Genomic DNA, 25,980 nt, shown 5'->3' on the forward strand with positions numbered 1-25,980 from the left:
ATATATATTTTTTAATTTAGTATTTAGTTTTCTTGCTTTCATTTTAATATTGGTTTGCCAATTGTGGGCCATGTTGCAAAATGTTTGGACACACAAGAAAAGGCTGTCTGATTGGTTGATGTTTGGGGTTGGTAACACAACCCCAAACCTGTTATTATGTGGGTTTAAAAAAATAAGCCTAAAGTAGAGGTTTAGGTCATGTTTCTCATCAAGTTTCTTACAGAAGCAACAACTGTAAGCAGTAAGGACATTGTTCTGCTGCTGTGTTGTAAATGCAGTATGGTTGTAAACAGTGTTGTATAAAGTACTGAAATCTCAGAGTCAAGTAAAAGTACAAGTACCTCTCCAAAATATGACTTTGGTAAAAGTCCAAGTCACTGACTGAAATGTTACTTGAGTTAAAGTCTTAAAGTATCTGAAACATCTTGTACTTAAGTATGGAAATTACTGTAAAAATGGATGTACTCAAGTAATGTAATGAAAAGTACAAGTAAAAAGTAAAACAAATCAAATGCAGTTTGAATGATATTTTTTATATTTTGGTAAACTTGTCAAATGTTTTGGCAATTTCTTATTTCAATCCACTGGTGACTACTGGTTCTTACTCCACTAATGCGCTCTCTATTTATCTAATCTGTCTGTCTTTCATCCATCTCTTTTCTCACTTCTGGCTTTATTTTGAACTGTGAGCCAACAGTCACTCTCTGGATCCACGTGTATGGGTAAGCTGTACCAAATATTGCTACGTGGCCGAGCTAATGCCCTATTCAGCATCATGTGAGGACATGGAGACGGCATCTGTCTGTTGAATCTGGGCACATGCGTTAGTTATAAAAATGCTGGTTGACCTCAATTCAGGGCGCCATGGTAACAAGAGGGAGGAATGGTGCGCTTGAGTGGAAAAACGTGCGTGAGCCAGGAGTAAATTGTCAAGGACACAGCCAGTACTGCAGGTTATCTTGACAGCTCGATGTCAGCACATTGGGAATAATGTAAGATTTTCAGATATTTGTACGTCGGATCACGTAGATTTTTGGGGATTAGGGAGCAGATGTAAGGAACAAGAAAACATGCTTTCCTTTGCTGGATCCCAGTTATCCATGAGCAGCCAGTATGGAGGCCTGCACAACCCCTGCACATCGCAAAGCAAGTTCAGACAGGAATTCATTCTACATGTGTGTGCCTGTCGTCTGTATGCAGCTAGCAGGTACAAAAGCACTACACAGACACATTTTAACTGCTTCAAGTGATTTTCCCTTTTCTAGAGTTTGAAAGGTGTTCTTGATTTATGAAGTGTTTGCTCGAATGGTTTTAGTACTTTTGGGTTATGTAGTGCTTGCATGAGAAGTAAAACGGATGAGCAGAAGCAAATATAGCAGCTCTGTGGTTCGTCAGGCATTTTTATGGAAGGTAATGTGTGTATTGGCAAATTTTTTCATTCTTCTGCTGTGATCAGGTTCGACACATGATTAGTTTCATGTGTCCCTAGCAGGGTTTGTATGTGAGAATGGTGCAGTTGTGCGTCCTGGGTCTCACTTTGCCATGCGTTGCCATTACCAGCTGATAATGGACTCCTCCCTCAAGGGCTGCGAGAATGAGTTGTAAACCAAGGCATAGCAGGTCAGCTAGGCAACACATTGTGCAAGCAGCTATTCATTTGAAAGGCCCTGTTTGCTGTTCCCTTCCCTGAAGAACTTTAGAGCCTGCCGCCGCATAACGGTGTAGGAAGATTCATTTCCTCTCATGTGCTCCTTCAAAGGATTCCTGTAATTGAATCTCAAGGAAACCTGTTAAAAGGAAATGAGGAAATGATAATAAAATATTTTTAATCCTGCTCATAAAACATATTGATTCTCAGCTTTTCACTGACTTTCTCTAATGTATTTGGTAAATGTCTCTTTGTGCAGCAGTTATTACTTCCTCTAATAGCTCCACAATATCACAGAGTTCTTTTTATTGCACCGACGTTTGATTTGGTGTTGCTCTAATAAAGTGGCTTGTACTGTACTAACGTCAATTTAATAGTTTAAATTTAAATTACCGTATACCTAAAAACATATTGTTAGCCTAACAGCATAATTGCCTAAGTCCTATTTTAAGGAATAGGACTTAGGCAATTATGGCATTATGCTAACAATATGTCAAGATTAAGTTGCAGATTTTGTCATGCTGAAATGACAAAACTATCCAATTATTTGCCAGTTCAGACAAAGATAACTTGATTGATGACTTTAGAAAACAGTTTTCAGGTATCCAACCCAACTTGGCCATGTGTGAAAAAGTAATTCCTCCCCTTGTTAAGTCATGATTTAACTGTTCAACAGTTTCACCTTCATTTTCACTACACAGATCTAAAAAACTGCCGGACATATAAAAATAAAAACAAATCACCTAAACAGAACCTGTCTGACAACATGAAGTAGACTAAAACATCTCAAATACAACACAAGATAGCTCTCACTGGAAAGAAATTCAATAACAAGTAAAGTGACTGGCATCTAAGTCTGGAAATAATTACAAGGCAGTTTCAAAGACTTTGGGACTCAAGTGAACCATAGTGACATACACATTATCCACAAATCAAGAAAACATAGAAAGGCGGTGAACCATTTAAGAAGCGTCCAGCCTCCCAAAGTTAGTCTAATTGTGCATCTACAGTACTGCAGACATCACTTGCCTCAATAAAGTAATGTTCATGAGTCAACAATAAGTAGGACGATAGACTAAACGTCTACAGTCTTATAAATCCTTTGTTGACCACAAGCAATACAGACATTTTCTGTTAGAAAAAACGTCTTGATAATTCCCAATACATAAGAGACAAATTATACTTGCAATTAAAAACTAACACCATATTCCAAGAAGACAGCATCATACTCACAGTCAACCATGGTGACGGATGGATGTATGATAAACTTGTTTAGGAGTTGAATGGCTTGGTATAATTGGTAAAATCATGAATTTTACTCTCAAAACAGAAAATCCTGCTGGAATCCATCTGGGAAGAAGTTTCTCATCTCAAACTTAACTTGTAGCTTATACAGTTGGACCATAATATGAAGCAAACCAGCAGGTTCACCGCTTGAAAACAGAAGAAAGAAGTGGCGTAGTGGCCTTAAGTCACCAAAATTTGCTTGATTATTTAAAACATAAATTTGAAATAAAAGTAAAAACAGAAGAAATATGTAAAAGTGCAGATAGTTTTTCAAAGTTCTGTAATATTTTCAAGATAGTAGCCTGGTCATTGCCTTGATGAATTGACTTCTTCTCAATTCTCATTTCCCCTCACAGCACTGTCTGGGCTTTCTCCCCTTCACTTGAATTCCCCCACTAGAATTTCTACCAGACCAATCAACAAACGGAAGGAAAAGTTGTCAACTATTGACATTTATTTTCTACACCGTTTTAGAATTGTTGACCACCTGTAGTTTAGCAATGGCAGCGGAGGAAATGAACGAACGTGTTGGACACGCTTCCAAATGTTATACATGAATTATATCCAACAATGCATGCAATGTTTAATGGATGGTTTATTGTTGTAAAATATATTTCCACATATCTCTGAGTCTGATTACTTGATTCACAGCTTAAACACTTCTATGAATCCGGAAGATCTTTTTAAGATAAAAAGACTCAAAAATGTTTTAATCTGTTAGAACAGACATATTATTAGATTTCTTAAAAGGAGCAGAAATGTGGACATTTTTAGTTAATAAAAAGGAGCTTGGAAAAACTGTTAGAACATGAAACTACATCACACAATTCAGTCACATACATGTACACACAGGCGCAAATCTGTGGTAAAAAGTAGCAGAGGCGTGTCTTTAATTATCTGCGTTGTAAGCATTCCTTCATTGACATTTTTTCTCCTTCTCTGGATCTTTGCTTTACAGTTATTCCTGTAGTGCTAGTTGGTTTGGAGCTTCATGGGCACGCTTCGGTTTGCTCTCCTCTGCGCAAATATGTGGAAAAGCGAGAGGCAGAGCTGAGCAGTGGCACAGTGGCAATGCCTTGGCTTTGTCACATGGACGTCCACGAGTGGCCCGCAGACAGAAGGAGGAGGCTGGCCATCAGTTCATTCAGAAACAGAATCGAGCCGTGAGGATGTTCGACCTCGTAGGTTTATTTTTTTGGTGCGTTAGATGTTACGGGCCTCACTCAGATATCATTTTTGAAGAAGTGTTTTGATTCTGGAAGAGCAGTTAAAAAAAATGTCATTTGAAATAAAAGTTATTTACTGCTGAACCAGTGAAGAAAAAAATATTGGCAAATTCTGTAAATAGTATTTTAACTTTGGAACTGTTCGAAAGCGCTGGGCTGCTTCAGCATCGTCCAGAGTGTCACGTTGCTGGAAAAGTATGCTTTAAGTTGTCCTATCACCAGATTGCTCCTCTTAGCCATCAGCCTGCGGTTGCTTCAGTCCCTTCATAAATGTCACCCACTAAATTTTTAAAATGAAAACAGAACAGGCTGATTAATTCTGTCGTTGTCGAAGCCCTCTCTCGTCCCCTCTCCTGCTTTCTTTCCACTCTTCCATTTGCTCGTTCTGCGTTTTCTCTTTCCTATCTTCCTCACCCTTTGCTCCGTTATTATGCTGAGTGTTATGTGTCCATAATTACAGAGCTATTTCAGGGCTTCCTGGTGAAAACAGTCCTCTGATTGCCTTTCCCTACAGCTTACATCCTGTTATTAAAGTAAGGATGATCATAACACAGCAGATGTTAAGACCGCATGACTGCAACACGCATTATATCATTTATATCTGCAAACCAACTTGAAAAAAAGGTGTCTATGCTTTTTCCAGGCAAATGGGTAGTTCACACAGTAATTATGAAGTGTCAGAAAGTTGGAGATTATTTTAAATGACTCAGTATGATGTGTGGTTTGGTTTCAACAGAGCAGAAACAAACATCATGAAGTCACACAAAATGCACAAGGTTTAAGGAAGGACTGCGCGTCCTTGCAGCCGATGTCTCTGTTTGCTGTAGTTGCTTCGGGAGGCCTCGCTTTGTCTTTGACACTATTACATAATGTCAGGTGGCTTCTTGCAGCCCTAGGGATCCAACTTTGTCACAGAGAGCACTTACAGGGCACGGTGATTGACAACCTTATCACACAGGAGCTAACGCAGCTACTGTATCTCTCTCTCTTTTCTGTCCTGCAGATGCAGCTGCCAGGAAAGCCTTCATCACAGAGGTGAGCTAAAATCTTTTACTGTGACATATCCAATCAACCTTTATAGATCCATTTGTATCATAAATATGATTTATTTTTTACCATAGTGATCTGCGCTGACTAAAATCAGACATGTTAAGTATTTTCAATATCAAATTTGTGTTCCTTTGAATAAAGCCCCCTTTCTCTGGCATTACCTACAATGCACAGTTCGTTAAGGCGAAATGATAAAAGAACATCGCAATTTGTCTTACTTTTCTCTGCTGAGAATTTAATTCTCCTTAAATGCCAACTAAATCCTCGAGTTCAATTGGGATTTCGTGCAATAGTGCCAGACATATTATTACCTGGATAACATTTAAGACATCCAGTTCAGCTTCTAAATTATATAAAGATGCAACGCACAGTTTGGGTCTGATTGACTAAAGTGGTAAAATGTCTTTCATGATACTTAAACCACAAATGGGAATTGAGTCTGAGATTTTGACTCAGGTTGGAGTTAAATATCACCCAAAAAAAAAAGGTTTAGTTTTGACTTAGACTTACAATCCAAATACTTTGATTGGACTTTCACCCTAACAATAGAAGACTTGACTTGACTTTAAGTTGTACTCCAAAACTTCAATACTTTATTTGGACTCACACTGTAAACTAACTGACTTACTTGTGCTACAAAGATTCAGGTCAATACTTTACACCTACACCTTAAAGTCAGAAGGATTACCTTTAATTTAAAAACTAGAGACTTGACTTGTGCTTAAAAACTCTAGACTTCACTTGGGCTTGTCCTTTAAAGATTCAAGACTTGACTTGGACTTGAGGCTTGATTTGGACTTGTTCTTCAAAAACTTCAGATTTGACTGGAACCTAAAGACATTTTAAAGACATGAGACATGAATTGAACTCATGCTCTAAAATCTCTAGTCTTGACTTAGAATCACGCTTGACAGACTCAAGACTTGGAAAATCTGACTTGTAAAAACCTTTGACTTCAGTTAGTTCAAATTTTAACTTGTGAAATGAAAATGCCAGATGTAAAGTGTTTAATATTGTATTAGTAACTGTATTTAATGAAAGCCTGGTTTTTCTGTAAGCCATGTTCTAAGTTATGGTTAGTTTGGTTCTCATCATAGTTTCTGCCTGAGCCTCTACACTCCCATACCTTGTAAAAATTATAGCGATCACCTTTATTGACATTTAAACTGGTACAAATATCAATATAAGAACTATTTGCCTCTGTCCATTTTCTCAGATGCCCTCATCTTCAGGCCAGCCTGGCCAAGGAAAGAAGATCGGCCACAGAGGGGTGGATGCATCAGGAGAAACTACGTACAAGAAGGTGCTGTGAAATGCTAAGAGACTCTGGAAAACCCCTCGATGCATTTTGATTTGTTTTCAAGTTAATTATTTATGTCTTTTCTTCGGCCGTCACCAACTGCAGACCACATCATCAGCGTTGAAAGGTGCCATCCAGTTGGGAATCGGTTACACAGTCGGCAACTTGAGCTCCAAGCCGGAGAGAGATGTGTTGATGCAAGATTTCTACGTGGTGGAAAGCATCTTTTTCCCAAGGTCAGTACTTTACACAATGCAAAATGATGCACTTCTAAATATTTTATGCGAAACTTTGTAACCTAGATGTCAGTCAAATGTACATAAATTCAGAATGCAATAGAAGAACGCTGTACAATTTGGTGTGGCTGAGTTGGACCCTAACTCAGGCAGGAGGTTGGCAGTATCAGTCACTTTGTGTTTTTATGAAAATGAAGTGAAATGGAAAACAAAAACAAACAGAAAACAAACTGGAAGGGACAGGGAGAGTCTGGGAGTGAGACGTGAGAACAGGTGAAGGACCTGGCAACTAATCCTGGATCACAATAGGAAGAGCTGACGAGATGTAGAGGTTTATATGCTGGGAAGGTAATGGCTTAAACGAGGAACAGGTGAGACTAGTTAACTGAACATGAAACGGCTGTGAAGCTTGGCTCAAAGGGCAACTGAGAAAGGATAAAGAACATGATAAACCACAAGCAAAGACAATGAAATGCTAAGATAAAAGAAAACTAAACAGAGCCTGACCAAACACAAGAGCCACCAGAAATAAAAGACTAAAACTATCAAAGCAACTCTGGAACAGGGATTTCTGGGAAGACAGGATGTGTGTGACAGAAAACAGATTATCAATAAAAAACGAGATCTACAAGTAAACACAGAACTCAAACTAGACCTTAGCTTGATGTCACTTTTGTAGTTGCTTATTTAAATCTGTTATTTAAAATGCTTTTTAATAATTTTTTTTACTGGTTTTGTTTTGCTCTTCAGTGAAGGGAGCAACCTCACTCCAGCCCATCATTTCCCAGACTTCCGCTTTAAGACGTACGCTCCTGTGGCCTTCCGCTACTTCAGAGAACTGTTCGGCATCAGGCCGGACGACTACCTGGTAAGACCCGCTGTTTTTACTTCCAGTGTTGTTGTAGTAGATTTTGTTTTTGTACGTATGCACTTAATCATTCTCAGTCACGGAGAAAGGTTTATTTAGATGGAGTTTCAGAATCATTATGGCTGCAGACCCAAGAGGAACACATTGTGCTTTTTCGACTCTAAACAGGGTGGTGAATCAACGTTGGTTTTATACTCTGATGGAAAAAGACAATTAACCACTGTTTAGTTATGTGTTTGCTTGTTTGTTTGTTTTTTTTGCCTGCACATGTGTAATTTAACTGCATAGCTACGAACAAACAGCAGAACAAGACAGCGTCTATTTAAAATCTTCAACAGGTTGGTGTGAACAAATTGTTCAGTAATAAAAATACGGAATACAAAATTAGTATAATTATATGGGGAGTGTGATCTTAACAGCAGTTCAGCATTTTATCAGCTTTTGGCAGACAGCTGTGTAGCAGTCTGGTGGTTCTGCTTCAGTTGTTGCGGTATGATAAGCCCGATGGCAGCAGGTTCAGAAAGTTTGTAGAGAATCAGTAAAGCGTCTCTAGACAAAGTCAGAGCCATTTTCCTGCAGGGCCCTCTTCCAAATTACAGATGGTGCACTACTATTTTGGGCATTAATGTAAACAATCAGTAAATTTACCTCTATTGGCTATTTCTTAAATATTTTATTCCTTTTACAAAATGTGTTTGCTTTCCCTAATGTTAGTTGTGTAGGAATGGACAAGGCACTTTATGTAATTGCTATTAATATCATGGCTGTCCATGAAAAACATGAGTTGTCAGTATCACCTAATCGGTTCTAAAGTAGGTCCCGCGGACATTATCCGCGTATTTCCACAGCTCAGCACCATCCAATTAGTTCACGGTGAGGTGTCGGGGCCAGACGATCCCGTTTAAAAACCGACAACCTTTTGGCACACACATTATTTTGAGTGTGCCTCTGAACAGGATGATGGCCTGCACATTATTACCGTCTCTGACAGATCCACAGTCATGCTTCTCGCTCTGAAACTGTCAGAGTGAGTTGCAACAAGGCCGTCCATCGACAGTACGAGGTCAAGCGTGCTCAGTTTTGTTCTCATCATGAAAAATGTATATATAGAACAAGAAATACATGATCCAAAGCAAAGGGGAAATGCTCTTTAAATACGTAGCAAAAGTATTAAAGCAGATGTCTTATTAAGAAAATATTGGAGCAAATATAAAGCCTGTCAGGCTATGTTGTTAAGATGCCAACAGGAATGGACAAGTGTGGCCCTGCAGAACAAGGCTTAATATTCTGCATATATAATAGATGTTTTTACATTCTTTTATGGGAATAAAGGAGATAATGCAGTCCGACAGTTTTAGTTTAAAGCTATGGTTATGCAAGTCATTTTTAAAATGACCAGCTATTTTCCTGAATTTCAACTAATTAGCTCTCAGGGCGATAGATTCTGCATGAACAACTGGTTGGTTTCTCTTTCTCAGTGGAATCCTCATAAATATTTTGGCTGTTCATATTAATATAGTCTTCATAAAATGATGGAAGGCTCACACCAGCATCATCCCCTAGCAAAGTGTGTTCACGTTCATCTCCTGAGTCCTAAATATCATTTAATACCAATAATATAAACATCATGTTAGGCTTCTTCTGTCTTCCGCTGACTCTTGGTTGACAACTTTGACCTTTACTCACTCGACACGCCGAGCGATTTTGAGCTCGTGTTGACAGACGGCCGATGTTTTCTGTTCATGCGTCATTTATTACAGCCTAACAGCACAGAGCCAACGGACTGGACACAGGCTTGATTGAAGCATGGTTTCTATTTTTCCCACATTAACAGATGATTATAGCTTGAAAAATAACTTAGCCTATTTTTTTTTTTACAAATGCTTCCCCTACTGCAGCTCCAAACGTGCAGCATATTAAGCATTTGTGTAAAATGTCAGGTAAAATGTACCTAGATTGTTTAAAAACTAAATGAAAATACGAAGGCATAAAGTTCACAATATGATGAGCAAAGCAGTAGGTAACCAGCACTGGTTCACATTTGCACTTTCTTATCTAAAGTTATTCTTCTAAGTAGAAATAAATAGGTTTCAATTTGACTTTGTGCTGCTTTTGTGGAGAATTTCCTATTTTTTTTATTTTTTATTTTTATTTATTTATTTTGAAATATTGAATTAAAATTAAAATTTTAAATAATTTCAGAAAGGTCCACTTTAACAGAGTCTAATAAAATCTAGTTCCTTAGAAGCAACATGTACAAAATCTTAGAGAAATGAAGTAATTTACATTGTATTATGTTCATGTACATCAGCGCAACTACAATCATATCAGACTTTTAATCATAGCATATGGAATACTGACTTTTGTAGCTTGTGTAAAACCCCGTTTAATGAAAGGTTATGCTTGAAATAAAGATGAGGGGTCTGCATTGATGGATATTTCACATATTTCGTAGCTGTGGCAACAGTTGCCGTGACAGTGAGCGTATGGAAACAATTAAAATCTTGGCTTCTACTGCGAGTCAGAATGTAGTAAAATCTTAATATACAGATAGGATAAACGAGTATTTAATATAGTTATTTTATCAAAGGATGTCGTCTTTTCTGCCCTTATCAAACACATATGTCCAGTCCTGTAACATACTTGTAAATTAAAAACAAATCAAGCTAAAATTATGCTAAAAAATATAAAAAGGATAAAAGATATTAAGGATATACTTTAATGATGCTGATTTCCTAGAATATGAACAGTGATGCATTTAAAAAATTTACTAGTGTGGTCGGTTTCTGTCTCCCTGCAGTACTCCCTCTGTAACGAGCCCCTGATCGAGCTGTCCAACCCCGGAGCGAGCGGCTCCGTCTTCTACCTTACGAAGGACGACGAGTTCATCATCAAAACCGTGATGCACAAGGAGGCTGAGTTCTTACAGAAGCTGCTGCCTGGATACTACATGGTAAGCTAAGTCCAGGCATGTGTGGGAATGACTCTGAAAAGTTTGAAAAATACAGATGTGGGGGTAAATCTCAGAACCCCATTGTCAAAAGAAACATTCCTACCTGGTGGCATTTTTTTCCGTAATCAATGAGACACATTTCATGGTATTAAATCGATCTGGTTCGCTGATTTAAGCACATATATCACTAAGCCTGTTTTTCTATAGTTAATAAGGCAAAGTTTCCTAAGCAGCATGAGTTTAAAGGTGAACGCATACACTGTAAAACATTTGAGCCACACTTAGTTGTAGCTAGTTTTAGATGCAAGTTTTAGATTTTGAATTTATACGTGTGAGTTTGTGTCACCTTTTTCTATCCTTTTGTTGTTTACTACCTTCAAGAGTTGAGTATGCTAGAGTTAGCACTTTAAAAAAAAACTAAAAAGAAAATGCCACTAAGCACCCATTTCCTAGGGTGCTTAGTGGCAGGTTTTTACATCTTGTGTTGCACCATGAGTCACAATGACCTACATTTTTTTGTGTGTTATTAAGGCAAATATATATTTTGTTTTGGCTGAGGACAACTAATCACAGTGCTTAGTTGTTAAAAATAAATGTTGATGAATTCAGTTTGATGTTTAATAAAATTCATTCTCAGATATTTTGTTCATGCAATTTCAATCAAGGATTTAAGACAACTGCTAAAATAAGCAGTGATTGAAAATAATACTGAACTGTGTTCTTGTTCAGCTAGGTGAGGACATTTTTCTTTCATTATGTGAAACAATAATTTGGTTTAAATCACAGCTTTAAGTTATATGAACTCACAACTTAAGATTAACCAGCTTTCAGAACTTTAAACCACAATGTTTAAACACTGTGCCTAATGAACTTTACTTTCTGAATTACAACACAAATATATATTTTTTGCATTTTAAAGGAAGCAGGAGAACCTTCATTTTCAAGTTAAACCAAATTCATATGTTTTCCAGTGTACCAATTCGTGCCTTCATCTTAGCTGATGATGCAGTTTAGATCCGAGGTTTATGTAAGATCCTGGAGGTCCCTGTGGTCGGTTTTCATGCAAAACAGACATTAGCGGCTCTTATCAGATCTGACTGCGGCCCGCGGCCAGGCGGTTTCATAAGCCACTGGCTGCTGTTTTGCTCTCGCCGGATGTTCTGTTCAGCAGTCGAGCCTAACGGAGCACGACTCTTCTGACCAAGAGTGGCCGAGTCCACGAGCCGCTTTTGAACGAAGCAGCTCCATGTATGTCCATGCGATGCTTTAAGCCTCTCAGGTTCATGAACCCTCAGCCTGGTGTTTATTCATGTGCTTGACAGCCTCAGGCAAAAACCAGTGTTGGAATAATTTTACCCCTCTGTGGTGTTTTAGGAACTCAGCTCTTTCTGCTTGACTTAATCTCAGTACAGTCTGGGGCTGATCTGGAGATTAGTTTTTGAGGGTAACCAATTAATAATTGGATAGCAAAGAATTCTTAATAGAATTTTTTTTTTGTAGAATTTGAGTAGAACATTTTTGCAAACGTTTTATTTTTTTATCTTAAATGTAAAATGTATATATTTTTGTACAGTTTTGGCTTAATTACAGCTCTCCTGTTGTTCTTTCAACAAATGGCCTTTTTTTCTGAGTCTGTATACTCCAGGTAACGATTAATCGATTACTAAACTAATTGATGATTGCTTCAATAATTCATCACGATTAACCCGATTAGTCATTTCACCTCTAGAAGAACCAATGTGATGACTGATCAGTTGAAGATGTTAAAGGCTCAGCACGGTCACTGCGACCTTCCCATAATGGCGGTCATCCTCTGAAACACTTTCACAGGTCTAACTAATGGGTTGTAAGGAGGCGGCTTAATGAGCGCACGGGCGGTCACCCTCACATGGGTGGATGGCAGCCTGTTTTACACACTCGCTGCAGACTTTAAGCAGAAACATCAGAGTAAAATGTGCAAACTGCTGTTTTCATGGAAAAGGAGCTGATTTGGAGCCGGTTCTTTGGCTCTGGGCAGCTGGCTGATGGCAGTGATGTAACCGACTCCCTGCTACTGCTTCTCTGTTCGTTTTACATGCTTTGTCCCTTCCATCCTCTCTCCCTCATGTCCCTGTCCTTATGCTTTGTCACTCTATCTTTCCGCTGAGACTGGTCCTCCATTCCTCCTCTTCCTCACGTGTCTCCGCTGGTGGCTTGTCACCACCCTGCCCTCCTAACATCGGAGGAAGGGTCGTGTGTTGCTGAGGGCGCAGGGCGCTCTTTCTCCCCGTGTGTTCTCATGCCCTCCATCATCGTAACGCCTCTTTCCACCCGTTCCTACCACGAGATGAAGGTCATTCGGCATGCAATCAGCCTTCTAAGCCACATCTTCATCTTCCCTCTCCTTCTCTGCTCCTTAATGCCACACGGCGTCTCTATATGGTAGCCGCGCTCTCGCTTTCTTTCCCAGCTCTCATTTCTCTAATGGGACAGATCTGGCCCAGCTCCCAAGGTCAAGGCAGGTTTTTTCTCGGAGCGCCCGGTCCAACTAACCTCATTTGTGTGGACTGACTACTGAAATATTCAGCACAGGTTGGAGACAGGAGACGAGCACTCCGCGGAGACAGAAAAGGCTGAATCGCGTGAAAAGAGGAGCTATTAAAGCTGGAGTCACTATTTTAAGTCTAAAGAATATTAGACGGTCTTGTTTAAATGTTTGGCCAAGCCAAAACTGATCTGAGTGTTGCCATGAGTATTGGCAGTAATGTGACGCCGTATTGTCTCAAGTCACAACATGAACTTTATTTCTGTTCAGTAAGTCAAAAGTTCTGCAGAGAATCAGACTGTGTTTAGGTATAACCTTCTTTCTTTTCTCGTTTCTTTCTTTTTCATTCCTTTCTTCCTTACTTCCTTTTCTGTTGTTGCAGTTTCCATAGTTAAAACCTGACAGCTGTAGAAGCACCTACCATAAACTTCACTTAACTTTTTGTTCTGTTTTAATTGATCTCACTGGTCCTGAGAACAATGAGATCTTATGAGAAAATATGCATAAAATCAGAAATTCTGAAATAAGTTAATAAACTCAACAAACTCATATGAAAGTCATCCTAAAAAATAACGCACAGTTGTTTTCCACCTATATTATTGTTCGGCACAAATGGGTCTTTCAAATAGACAGTGACCCAGCGGCTTAATGACAATAAGTCTATTTTTTTGGAGTATTTTTTATTTTATTTGCAGACTTCCTTTTCCTCATCACCTATCCTCTAAAACGAAGGAGTCACCCATTGTTTTCCTCCCCCTGTCCGATCTGCCCTCCTCCAGAACTTGAATCAGAACCCTCGTACGCTGCTGCCCAAGTTTTTCGGCCTCTACTGCGTCCAGTCGGGCGGGAAGAACATCCGCGTGGTTGTCATGAACAATGTGCTGCCCCGCGTGGTCCGCATGCACCTCAAATACGACCTGAAGGGCTCCACCTACAAGAGGCGAGCGTCCAAGAAGGAGAGGGAGAAGGCCAGGCCCACGTTCAAAGACCTGGACTTCATGCAGGACATGCCGGACGGACTGATGCTGGACCAGGACACGTACAACGCCATGGTTAAAACTCTACAGAGAGACTGTCTGGTGAGAGAGATGTTTATGTTTCATTCTTTCATCCATAGGAGGTGAAGACTTTATTTTAAACAGAGCTTCTTTTATGATCAGGGCTTTTATGAAGCACTATATTTGGTTGTAAATCAGGTCTACATTTACTGGCTCTGTGTTTGGAAAAGTGTGTCTGTGAAAGATTGTTTTTCATATACACATGCCAACATATTTATCATCACCTCTAGTACTGGTGTGTATGGAAATAATCTTTTATTACTGCAACACAATCGAACTCTGAACACTTTTGCTGAAAACTCATCCCTTATTGGGAAATAATTGTTTGAAACGAAGTCACTAGTGGCAAAGTTATTGGTAACCCCTCCTTTTAGTAATTTCCAAAATCTCCTGTTGCCAATAATCCAACCCCAGATATTATATATGTATCTGCAGTAAAACAATAATTTTTACCTGGTTTGATATTTCTAAATTTTTCAGTGAGAGCCTTCTCCCTGTGTTTGTTAGTATATTTCCCAACTCCTTTATTCAGGTTTAGGTGTCGCATAGGTGTAAGCGGCTGCGCGTTTAAATGCGTCCGTATTTGTTCTGTTTTCAGGTGCTGGAAAGCTTTAAGATCATGGACTACAGCTTGCTGCTCGGGGTCCACAACATGGACCAGGCGGAGAGGGAGAGGCAGCTGGAGGGGTCACAGGGCGGCAGCGACGAGAAGAGGCCCGTGGCCCAGCAGAAAGCCCTCTACTCCACCGCCATGGAGTCCATCCAGGGCGGCGCCGCCTGTGGAGGGTCCATCGACACAGACGACACGTGAGTTTAACCAGCTAAACGGCACACTGACAAAATGGCCGTCTTCCTACTCTGAAAGGACCAGTGTATCAGAAAACCATAGTTTTAAGAAAACAAAATCAGAAAAACTTGTGGAATTGTATCTTTTAATATGATTTTAAAAATTTAACAATGCAAAGTTGAGTTTCATTTTCTCTCATCAGTGCTGAAATAAAGTAGAGCCTGGGTATCGAGACTGTGATTTCCTGCGTGAAAATTAGATAATTAATTTGTTTTTGTTTGTTTTTTGTTACAGGTTAAAGATTTAATGACAAGCTAATTACAGGGCTGTCCTCGCAAATCGTCAGTTCAAAAGAATTCATGAGCCAAAAAAAGAATTTAAAAACTAAAATTACCAAAAATATGATTTAAAACAGAAAACAATTACCCACTCAATAAAAACAACTGAAGTAGCGTGATCTATTTTAATTAGACCAACATTTTTGTTTGAAAGAAATTGTAGCTCCAAAGCTTCAAATGGTTTTTGTACGTTTTCCTTGTTAATGGAAAGGCATCCAGCAAAAATATATTTAGTCTGTTCTCAGCAGTAAAAACCAGGATGTAGGCCAGTCTTTGTTTGAAAACACTTGCTGCGTTTAGCCGGGTTTTAATGCAGCAATTAAAAGCAGATTTGGGAGCACCAAGGTGCACCGCAGTTGCCCTGACGCAGACTGACAGAGCCGAGGCTGCCGCTCAGTCTGACCGCCACCAAGATCTGTTTTCATGCTTTTAATGACAGATGTTTCATTTCCGCTTTACTTCCTGTCTGATTCCAGGATGGGTGGCATTCCGGCAGTAAACGGAAAAGGAGAAAGGCTTCTTCTCTACATCGGAATCATCGATATTTTACAGTCCTACAGGTGATCCTCCTTGAAATCGAGCGATGATGAATAGTTAGATCATAAATCAGTGAGCCTTGCACTGTCTTTTCTCAGACTTGATCGCTTTAGGCCACACATTCACAGCTGTATATTCAGTGTTTGCTGGTGAGTTTCCCATATTAGACCCGCTTAACATCTTTTAACCAATGCTCTGCTTTGTTTCTCCAGGCTAATAAAGAAACTGGAGCACACGTGGAAGGCATTGGTTCATGACGGGGTGAGTTTATAAGGTCCTCACAGACGTGTATGTGTCAGATACACCAACTCCTTTTGCACAACAATGTTGTTTTCAGTCATCCGATCAGATTGTTCTCTTGAAACAAACATGAACCCTCAAATAAACCAAGAAGCGGCTTAACCATCAATGTTGTTTTACGGACATCATGTGGGCGTCAAATTCACCGCCCCACCAGAAACAAAATACAAAAGTTCCGGCTCAGGATTTTTGTATGAAAAAAGAAAAAAAAAAAAAAACAACTTACACTTTTTTAACCTATTAAAATCAATCTGTGTGATTAATTAATTGAAATGAACTTGTTAAAGTCCCAGCCCTAAAAGAAGATGCACTTAATGTTACTGATAGCGATTTTATGGCTGATCTCTGTAAATGATGTCCAATGGAAATTGAAAATATCCAAAGAGGACAGAGAAGTCTGGAAATATGGGTCTAAAAAACTATGGATATTGACACCAATAATGAAGAGCAACCCTTAAAAACAACCTAAAAAAAACCTCTATATTGATATTCACTGCAAAAACACAAAGTTTAAGTACTTCTGGTCTAGTTTTGTGTGGAAATATTTTAGGACACTTGAAATAAGACAAAACTAAGTTAGGAGTAGCTTTGCAGTAAGATAAAAGTTCCACTGGTAGATAACTTCACTTATAACAAGACATTTTCCCTGCATTATAAGTGACATAATTAATTAGTGGGGGGTTTTCATTAATATTAAGGACATATTGACTTAAAATCAGGTCCTTTATCTTGCTGGAAAGCTACTTGTAAGTTAGCTTTGTCTTATTTCAAGTGTACTAAAGTATTGGCTCTAGAAATTAGACAAATGCTGAGATTTTGTGTTTTTGTGGAATCCATTTAATGAAACTTTGTTAATTTTGAATATGTGCACTGCTTGGGCTTTTTCCCCTGAAGTGCACGTCACGCAGATGAGTTTGATGACAGATTATTTTGTTTTCCCGTGTGTTTATATTCTGCTTGTCATCCAAACCTCGGGTTTAGGCTCTACATCACTCCCGAGTCTACGCTCGAGATTAAACCGACTCATCAGTCTTCCCTCCAACTCTCCCACTCTGAGCCGCGCTAATTCACAAGACGTGTGTAGGAGAGCAAGCCGCCTCCTCTGCGTCACTATGATGAACACTCCAAACTTTCTTCATATTACACGCAGCTGATGAATGTGAGAAAAGATGTTACTCATGCTGTTTAAAAGTGATGCTGAAGCAGAAACCTAATAGCGCGGATTCTCTCTCCCCGCTCGCTTCCTCCGTCTCCTTCAGTCTCCTTCTGCGCTCTGTTGCTCTAAACCAAACACCAAGTGTCATCTGTCAGTCTGTTGGCAGTGTTATCCCACTGGGATGATACATAAATAATGAAGCAGAGTGTCTGTTGCCTCGTCTGACGGTGTCTCAAAGCGTCCGTGGCAGACGTGTTTGTGTGCGATGCTCGGGAGAGCAGCTTGACCTGGAGAAAAAAAAAAAATTACTGGGACACGGAGAGGGACAAACAGGCGGCTTAATCTAGCTCTGATCATTTTATTAACGCACCATTTGTCTTATAAACTCTCCTCATCTCTCTCTCAGGACACCGTGTCGGTCCACCGACCGGGTTTCTACGCCGACAGGTTCTTCAAGTTCATGAGCAGCACGGTGTTCAAGAAGAGCTCATGTGAGTTCACTTCATCACCCAGACACTCCCTTAAATAGCCAGTTGGAGCTGTGTGTGGGAAGAGCCACAAAAAGACAGATTTCTCACACTGTTTTTTTTTCCCAGCTGAGTCTTAATATGAACATCTGATGCAGACGGTGAAACCCTTGAGAGGCGCTGCTTAATGTCGTGTGAAGGGGAAAAAATGTCACTTTGATCCCTCTACACTGCAGAAACACAAAATCTTACCAAGTGTTTCTGTTTAATATCTAGTGGAAATATTGTAGTACATATAAAAACAGTCAAACCTAATATAAAGTAACTTTTCAGCAGAAAATATAAGCTTATCTTATGCCAATAATTCCTTAATATCGATGAAAAATTACTAGTATCACTGGCAGATTATTTCACTTATATAATAGACATTTTTCCATCTTGTAAGTGAAATAATCTGCCAGTGGAAGTAGTATTTTTTCCATCAATGTTAAGGAATTATTGATACAAGATAAGCTTCTATTTCCTGCTGAAAAGTTACTTGTAAGTTAGTTTTGTCTTATTTCAGTTGCACTAGAAATTAAACAAAAATAATTGTTTTGCAGAGATTTTGCATTAAGATCTAAGATTTAGTGGTTTTACTGTGTATTGCTTCATATTTTAAGATTTTATCACAACTTAAAGAGAGGATGTTTTTTTCTGAGATGTGCATAAAGTTGCCTTTTTTTTCTGTTTTCTAACTTTGGGCTAATATTTTAATCATATTAGCTTATGTAGACCTCGGTGCTGATGTTTTTTTTTGTAACACAAATCATTGAATGTTTCCCGATTGCTTTTCTGTCTGCCTTTTGCCTCAGCTCTGAAGTCCTCTCCGTCTAAGAAGGGTCGCGTGTCGTTGTCGGTGCCTAAATGCGCCGGGCCTGGTTCGGCGTGGTCCGCCAGCCAGCTCGCCTCTGAGAGGGACGAGAACATCTACGACCTGAGAGGAGCCCGCAGCTTCCCAACGCTGGAGGACGAAGGTGAATGTTGTACCTGAAATACTCATCAAGACATTTGTGAGTGCTAAACCATCTGAGCCAATCTGAGTTAACATGTCCTTTTATTTCATTACGCCCAAATGTAGCACACCTGCTCCTAAAATAACTACTGAGCAAATATCTTCTTTCTGCACTAGCGCTGTTTGCCCACGTTTAAATATATATCACGACTGCATTTTTAGTCAAATCGACCAATATTTGTGCAGTATTTTTAAAACAAATAGCTTCATATTCTCTAAGAACAGAGGTTTTACCATTAGGCAGATTAAGTTGGAAAAAAAATACCGCTTACTGAAAGCAGATAGTTTGGTGCAGGAAATTTAAAAGTGGTAAAAGCAACCTGCTCCCTTACATAAAAGGGGTCAAGGATGTTGCTAATACTTTGGTGATAAAATATATTTCAGAGTTTTTGTTTAAAATCTCTTTTACAAATTCGACGTCTCATGACTGTCTAACATTTCAACAAACAGTTTACATGGACAAATATGTTTTTCTTTAGTGAAATGCTGCAATCATGTCCATTGATTTCAGAAAAATTACCCTTTTTTTTAAGTCTATCGAAGCTTTTCGCCTCCAAAAAATGTGGTTAAAATGGGCAAGTCTTTCCACAGGATCACTGATGTGATATGATTCCTGAGATCTTTGGTAAATAAAATGATAATAAAAATGTAAGCATTTTACTCTATCTTTGATAACTTCTGTCTCTTTTATGTTATTAGCAAAAATATAAAAAATCCCTGGTTTGTAGTTGTGATTTTGGAGAAGAAAAACTTTTATCGGATTACATCAAGCTGTGTCCTTTCCCTCCAGGTCGACCTGATCTTCTTCCGTGTACGCCCCCGTCGTTCGAGGAAGCCACCACGGCGTCGATCGCCACCACTCTTTCGTCCACAACGTCTTTGTCCATCCCCGAAAGATCTCCGTCTGACACGGCAGAGCATCCGCGCTACAGGTAGACGCTGGCAGACGGTAACACCAGCCTTCTGTATTCAGACACATTTGATTTTAGATCAGTAGTGTTAGAAAAATTATCTAAGTTCATTTACTTGTGAGTTTATTTGAAAAGTTATGTTTTCATATTATTATTTTGTTTGATGTTACTTGACTTCTTTTCTTCTGTGAAATACTATTAACCATTTGTAGGATGTTTGCCTGGAGGCTAGAGACTTTGCACATTCCTGTGTTATCAGCTCCATCCGTAACTGATTAGTTGTGGTCAGCCATGCCCTTTTAAGGGCATGTCCACAGAAGGTTTCAGGACACCCTGTAGAAAAAGGTCATTGGTCAAATTCTTTGTGTGACTATGTGAGAAGGCCCAACCTCCTTCCTTGTATTTTCTAATAAAGCCAAATGCAGAGAAAGATCTGGCAGAGTTGATCCCAGACAGTGTTTTACAGCGATTTGTCGCGTCTCGGATCTTCCCTCATTTTCTGCAGAAAAGACAATGATGACTGGTCTGAATCTTTGCTAGATAGGAATTAAAATAAACCTATCAAGTAGCCACAGAGTCCACTTGCTGCCAGAGGCCATTTTTCTTCTCCAGCGTGTTGGTAGATGCAGTTTTTAATCATTGATTAATACATGCTCTGATATTGATTTGGTTGAATTTGAAGATATTAAAGCTATATACTGAAGAAGCACCAGAAAACTGGAACTAAACTAAACAACTGAAACTTGTAAATAAGTCGATTTACTTAAAACATTTAATCGGGTGTTTGTGTGTAAAAGATTTATGAAATACTGAGCCCCAGAGGCGTCAAATATATTTATTTTGGTTTGTCAAAGACACTTTCACAGGTTTTTCTCCGTAATAGTTTATCAAAATTAATTAATTTCAGATAGAGAACAATTTTCTTTTTCATAGATTTAAAATGAATGAGGCAGAGAAATGTACTCTGCTTTATTCTCCTGCTAAGCTGTTTTCTCTTTTATATTAAGAGGTCATTTGAAGTCCTTTAGACCGACCTTTAACTGCATGTTGTGATGTCAGCAGTTTCTAATGTGACCACTGAAGGACCCACAGTGCTTTGGAAAAGTTTACTCCCTCATATATTTCCCATTTTACTCTTTTTTTTTAATCATATTTACATGATTACATGAAACATTTACATGTTTTATATGAGTAAAAGCAAAAAATAAAATTATATGTGATACAAGCTATCCAAACCAACTTTTTAATATAATGAATGAACTGTGATTTCATTCATTTTTGCCTGAAACTGTAAAAACAGAAAATGACTTTACTAGAACCTACCAGGCAACATGAAGTAGGCTAAAAGAACAAGCTAAAGAAATTCACAGAAAGGTGAGAAACAAACTTTGACATCCATCAGAGTGGAAACCGATACAAATCCATTTCTGTGTCTTTGGGACTCCAGCGAACCAGTAACTAAGTCATTATCTAACTTAGGAAGGTAAAATATCTAACAGCAATATTAGTTTTCTTGTTAGCAAGGGTAATGGGTGAGCTTATGCTAAAAAAGCCTTGAAGAAGACTGGGCCAGCTATCAGTTTTAAGGTCATGTTGTCATAAGTAGCATTAATAAAGTCATCATTTCAAATGCATTTGTTTTATTTACTCAAGTTATATTTGATTGATGACCTGAAACATTCATGTAATGATTTAAAAAAGAAGAGATGGAAGAAATCTGCTAAGGTTATCAGCTTGGTAAAGTGTTTTCTAATTCCATACTCCAGCCAGCTGCTTTAGTTTTCCTCTAAATCCCGTGCTTATAGTGTTTTGTTTGTCCTCAGGAGGCACACCCAGTCTCTCAGCCACGACGGAAGGTGAGTTTTACGAAGCTGGAGCGCTTTGGAGCAGCGTGTTTTCACAGCATTAAACGTTTCTGGGTGTGGTGGGTGGAGAGGTGCAGAGAAGGGGTGAACGCTTGTGTGTTTACAAGGGTGCTCCTTGTTTCCCGTTGCCGGGGTGTGCCTGCGTGTGTATTTCTGTTTGCGTGTTTCATTTCCTGTGTTGTCCTGCGTGCGGTCAGGACCCAGGAGGAGCTGCGTGTGCGCGAGGAGGACCAGCAGACCATCACAGTGGAGGTGGAGCTGAAGAGACACGACAGCGAGCCGACCATCTCCGTCCCGCAGCACTCACCTGAAGCCAGGTGAACGACACGGACGATGGTCTGGCTCTATGTTGACATTTATTGTGTTTTAATATTAGAAACAATAAAACAAACCAAGCATTAAAAACATATTGCATTGTCTGTAGCATAGTTCTGTAGACAGAATGGAAAAAATTTCATAAGCGTATTTTTTTAAACCTTTTTGTTTTCCTTAAAAAAATTTATGTCTAAAGCAGACATCCATTTTATTTACTTTTTTTTTTTGCTATCCGATTACAATCATCTTACTGCAAAAAATACTGCTGGCATTCATGAGAATAGTGCCACCTGATGCCATTTTTTGTTTCCACTCTTATTGGCACCCCTGGTAAAACAATAGAAAATAATTTTAAACGCTTCAAAAATATGTCTTTGTCCTATTGCAAGACCAAGAATTTACACAGACAATTTTAGAAAAAAAAATAATAGGAGAAAATAGGATACTTTGTTTGTTTGATTTTTTAAAAATAAATAGCAAATTCATCCCTTAACGACTCCCAATACTTCATACAACCCACTCTTTTTACCAAGAGAATAACACTTAAATGTTTTTCATAGTTGGTTCATACAAAGGGTGAGATCTTTGACCATTCCTCTTGGGAAAAATGTTGATTTGGTTACTCCACACCTACCAGGAGCGTTTGGCGCAGAAATCTCAATGTACTGATATCACAGAAGACCTATGAGTAAAGTTGATGCAAAAATAAATAAATAAATAAACAAAGGGAAGCCTTGTCGTTCTTGTTTAGCAGAGACCGTCAGATGACATCTGACATCTGAAACTTTGCAAACAATGATAAATAAAACCTCAATCAATCACTCTTTGTGGCTCAGTTTGACACGTCACCATGCTCAGAGTTTCACCCAGAGCCGACGGCTGCTGGATTAACACACCTGTCTCACATGCACGTCTCTAATCTGCTTAGCCCACTTGTTTATTAGAGTGAGGAGTCCATTGTTCTCAGTGGATAACATGCTCCAGGTGCTGTGTGGGGCTTCTACTGTAATTGGGTTGTGAGGGAAGAGCACACATGCATGTAAATTTGTGTCACAGTGCGTTTGTTTTGTTTGGATCAGACTCTGGCTGACGGAGGCCCAATATTTTTTTTGGTGGGGGTTGGGGGTGAGGGTGCATATGCTCTATTTGTACTGGGCTGCAGAAGTAGGACAGTGGGCCAGGAGGCCCGAGGGAAGCTGCTCCCATGTAGCCAAGATGACCCTTTTCTATCATTTCAATTTAGAGATTGGTTTTTAATAGAGATCAGGTTTTCTTGGAGCTCTGACCTGCCGGTTCAGATTGAGACTTAGGCCAACTTTCTTTTTTAAATTCTAAGAACAATGACGTAGCAGAAAATAAAGGATTTACATATGTATCTTAATTTACGCAGCAAAGCATGTGTCCCTAACCTTTATTTGACTTTTAATGAACTCAATAATGTGCATGAAAGTGCATGTCGATTATCTTCTGATCAACATGGTGGTTCTTATGCCGCGTTCCAGTTACCTGGGAAGTCTGAACTCGGAGCAAGATTTGACGTCAAACCCTAAGTAATAACGTTCTAGTTAAGGAGCTAGCTAAGAAACGTCATTTTAAGCTTCATTTTCTATACACAAACACCACTTTTAATTTGTTCGGCTGTAGAGCTGCAGGCGCTACATGTAGCATGAATTTTAGACGCATTTTTGCACATGTGTCTTACAGAATAAACATGTTTTAACGACAGCTTACTTCTGTTGATGCGAGGAGCGGCCATGTTAATACAAGAAGTCGGGCCTTTCAAAGTCGTAACCTGGGGCGTTTCAGTTGATTTTTTCCGACTAAGAAGTCAGAATTTCCCATTCTCTAGAAGAACTGGAACGCAGCATTAGCACTGATCCATTTAGCAATTATTAGGAAAAGAAGGATTTGTTTTTTTGTTAATTGACCTGCTGATTAGAGATCAAAGGAAAACTCATTTAAAGCTCTTGCTGATCTATCAGTGCATCTCCATGTTGTTTGGTTTTACCTTTAAGTCAGCTTACACTAAAAAACACACACAAGCAGTTAATAAGATCAGAGGAAATTCGGAGCAGAGTCAGCCATTTATGCGAGGTACGGCTGTATTTCTGAGCTGGGTCAGGTGGCATGTAAGAGTTGTGCTCAAGTGAAACCAACTGAATAATCAGGTTTGATGCTGAGAAGGCAGTGGCTAGACATATGGCCCGGAGGCCTGGAGGGAAAAAAAGAGATGAATGTGAGAAGAGGTGAAGGAAGAGGAATGGCGTGATTGATTAAAAGAGGACAAGTCAAAGAAAGTCAAGAAACAGGTGAAATGAGAAGAAGAGACAACAGAAAGGAGAGCGAAAGCGGGATGAGATCGGGTTCAAAGGAGTCTCTCTGCATGGCAACCATCAGTCCGTCTCGGTCCTTCACTCAGCCAATCAGTTTTCTCTTTGAGATTCCAAGTCTTTGCTTTTGTTTCTTGGTTTGTTTTTTTCTTCTTCTTGATTTACTGGCCAGCTGCCGCTGTGTCTCCCTGATGCAACTGAACTACGACGCAGAAAGCGAGAAACCGGAGTGGGACCGCCTAAATCCTCCCTAATAGTTGATGATCTGGCCGGGAACAATAAAGGACGGTGGCAGCAAGCAGCCAGTTGGCAGATCTATGAGCTCACACATCTACGACGCAAACACCCACAGACACAGCTGCTGAGTTTTAGTCGGCGGCAGTTTTCTTTTAACTGCTTGTTCTCCTGCTCTTTTAAAAAAAGGAGCTCTTAATGTCAGCAGCGACTGACGGGTTGTTTCTGTATCCACGTAGATTTAAATAACAAAAAAAAGAAGAAGAGAGACATGAAGAAATGGCAAAAGAAGCGGCTTAAAAATCCTAAATGCTCCTTACTTTTTATAATCGTCTTCTAAATCCTAAATCTTAACTGTCAGAGAGGGTGCACATGCACACGCATTTTAATAAATTACATAATTAAAAGTAGTTTAAATTATTATCTCGATTGTTATATAGGTTCCTTACACACAAGGATATGTTCTTGTTGTTTATATCTGTTTATTTTAGTGATTACTGAAATCCCCAAATTCTCAGAAATGTAGAATATTATGTACTTCCATGTGAAACAGGACTTTTGACCTCTGAGAATTATCCCGGTCCTTCTCTTCTCAGAATTCAGAGACTTTATCTCTGCTTTGGAAATGGCTTAGCCAAAGGAATCTGATCGTTGTAGCCTAATACATGGATACATCTGTGTGTGCTGGCCCTGAAGCGCTGACTTCATCTGCCTTGTGAATATCCCCAAATTGACTTCAAATCACAAACTGTTATTTCCTTTTTCTGTTATACTTTTTTCTTCCACTAAACTTTCTACTTTTTCGCTTTGATACAGAGTCGGGCTCTTTAGCAATATTTTTTGTGACTGACTCTCCTTGTGGAAGAAACTAGTAATAAAAGTGTTTTGAGAATAATTTAATTTGCTTTCTATGTTAAGAGAAATCCAGTTTTTGTAACTTCAGATTTTAAATAGCCCAAATGGGCTTCAGCTCATAAAATGTCAAGACTTTAGCTCATCAAAGATAACTGAATTTATCTTTTCTAAAGATATGTTAAATATATTTTACTCCATAAAGGTTTTACTTTTTGTTTTCAACTGAATTAATCAAACCAACTTTCTGGTGAGATTTTGATTCACTGAGATGCTGCGGGATTAATTCAAATCGTCTAATCTCACCACAGTGAGCCTCAAGCCGCAGCCATCGCAGAAGAGGCCACGGCACCCTCTTCTGCAGTGGCGTCAGCAGTAGAGTCCTCCTCTGCCCCGGCCTCCGCTCCGGCTCCACCAGAGCCGGCCGAGGAAGCCCCGCCCAGGCCCGAGGTGGTGGTGGTGGAGCCAGACGGGGCCAGCCTGATGTCCGGATCGGGCTGCACCAGCCAGGCTTCGGTCGACGATGACGACGACATGCCAGTCTCAGATATCTACTTTGTAAGTTGAAAATCAGCTTCCACCATTTGGTTTTCTGTTTTTAGTTGATCAGCTTATTATCGTGTGATCGATGCGAGTCATTTTTACTGACCGAGCCGCGTGATGCCGTCCCACAGAGGCACTGAG

The 25,980-nt window shown here is 39.4% G+C and overlaps 1 protein-coding gene and 1 long non-coding RNA gene across 3 annotated transcripts in view; one reads left to right on the forward strand and one right to left on the reverse strand.

The window, feature by feature from the left end:
- Window positions 1-25,980, forward strand: part of pip5k1ca (phosphatidylinositol-4-phosphate 5-kinase, type I, gamma a) — a 50,230-nt gene that overhangs the window by 13,937 nt on the left and 10,313 nt on the right. For both annotated transcript variants that reach the window (XM_028027579.1, XM_028027580.1), the window contains exons 2-16: window positions 5,165-5,196; window positions 6,428-6,514; window positions 6,617-6,747; window positions 7,498-7,615; window positions 10,416-10,568; window positions 13,872-14,171; window positions 14,749-14,957; window positions 15,752-15,835; window positions 16,025-16,073; window positions 17,675-17,759; window positions 18,590-18,751; window positions 19,580-19,721; window positions 21,524-21,556; window positions 21,763-21,882; window positions 25,608-25,854. In XM_028027579.1, coding sequence (XP_027883380.1) covers window positions 5,165-5,196; window positions 6,428-6,514; window positions 6,617-6,747; window positions 7,498-7,615; window positions 10,416-10,568; window positions 13,872-14,171; window positions 14,749-14,957; window positions 15,752-15,835; window positions 16,025-16,073; window positions 17,675-17,759; window positions 18,590-18,751; window positions 19,580-19,721; window positions 21,524-21,556; window positions 21,763-21,882; window positions 25,608-25,854 — 1,952 coding nt within the window. The remainder of the gene's footprint in view (window positions 1-5,164; window positions 5,197-6,427; window positions 6,515-6,616; window positions 6,748-7,497; window positions 7,616-10,415; window positions 10,569-13,871; window positions 14,172-14,748; window positions 14,958-15,751; window positions 15,836-16,024; window positions 16,074-17,674; window positions 17,760-18,589; window positions 18,752-19,579; window positions 19,722-21,523; window positions 21,557-21,762; window positions 21,883-25,607; window positions 25,855-25,980) is intronic.
- Window positions 16,932-17,746, reverse strand: LOC114150858 (uncharacterized). Its single transcript, XR_003596847.1, has 2 exons — window positions 17,639-17,746; window positions 16,932-17,555 (listed from the first exon to the last, which is right to left on the reverse strand). It is a non-coding gene; the product is annotated as an uncharacterized LOC114150858 (long non-coding RNA).

The sequence above is a fragment of the Xiphophorus couchianus genome, chromosome 9 (genome assembly GCF_001444195.1).
Source record: "Xiphophorus couchianus chromosome 9, X_couchianus-1.0, whole genome shotgun sequence".
Lineage (NCBI taxonomy): Eukaryota > Metazoa > Chordata > Actinopteri > Cyprinodontiformes > Poeciliidae > Xiphophorus > Xiphophorus couchianus.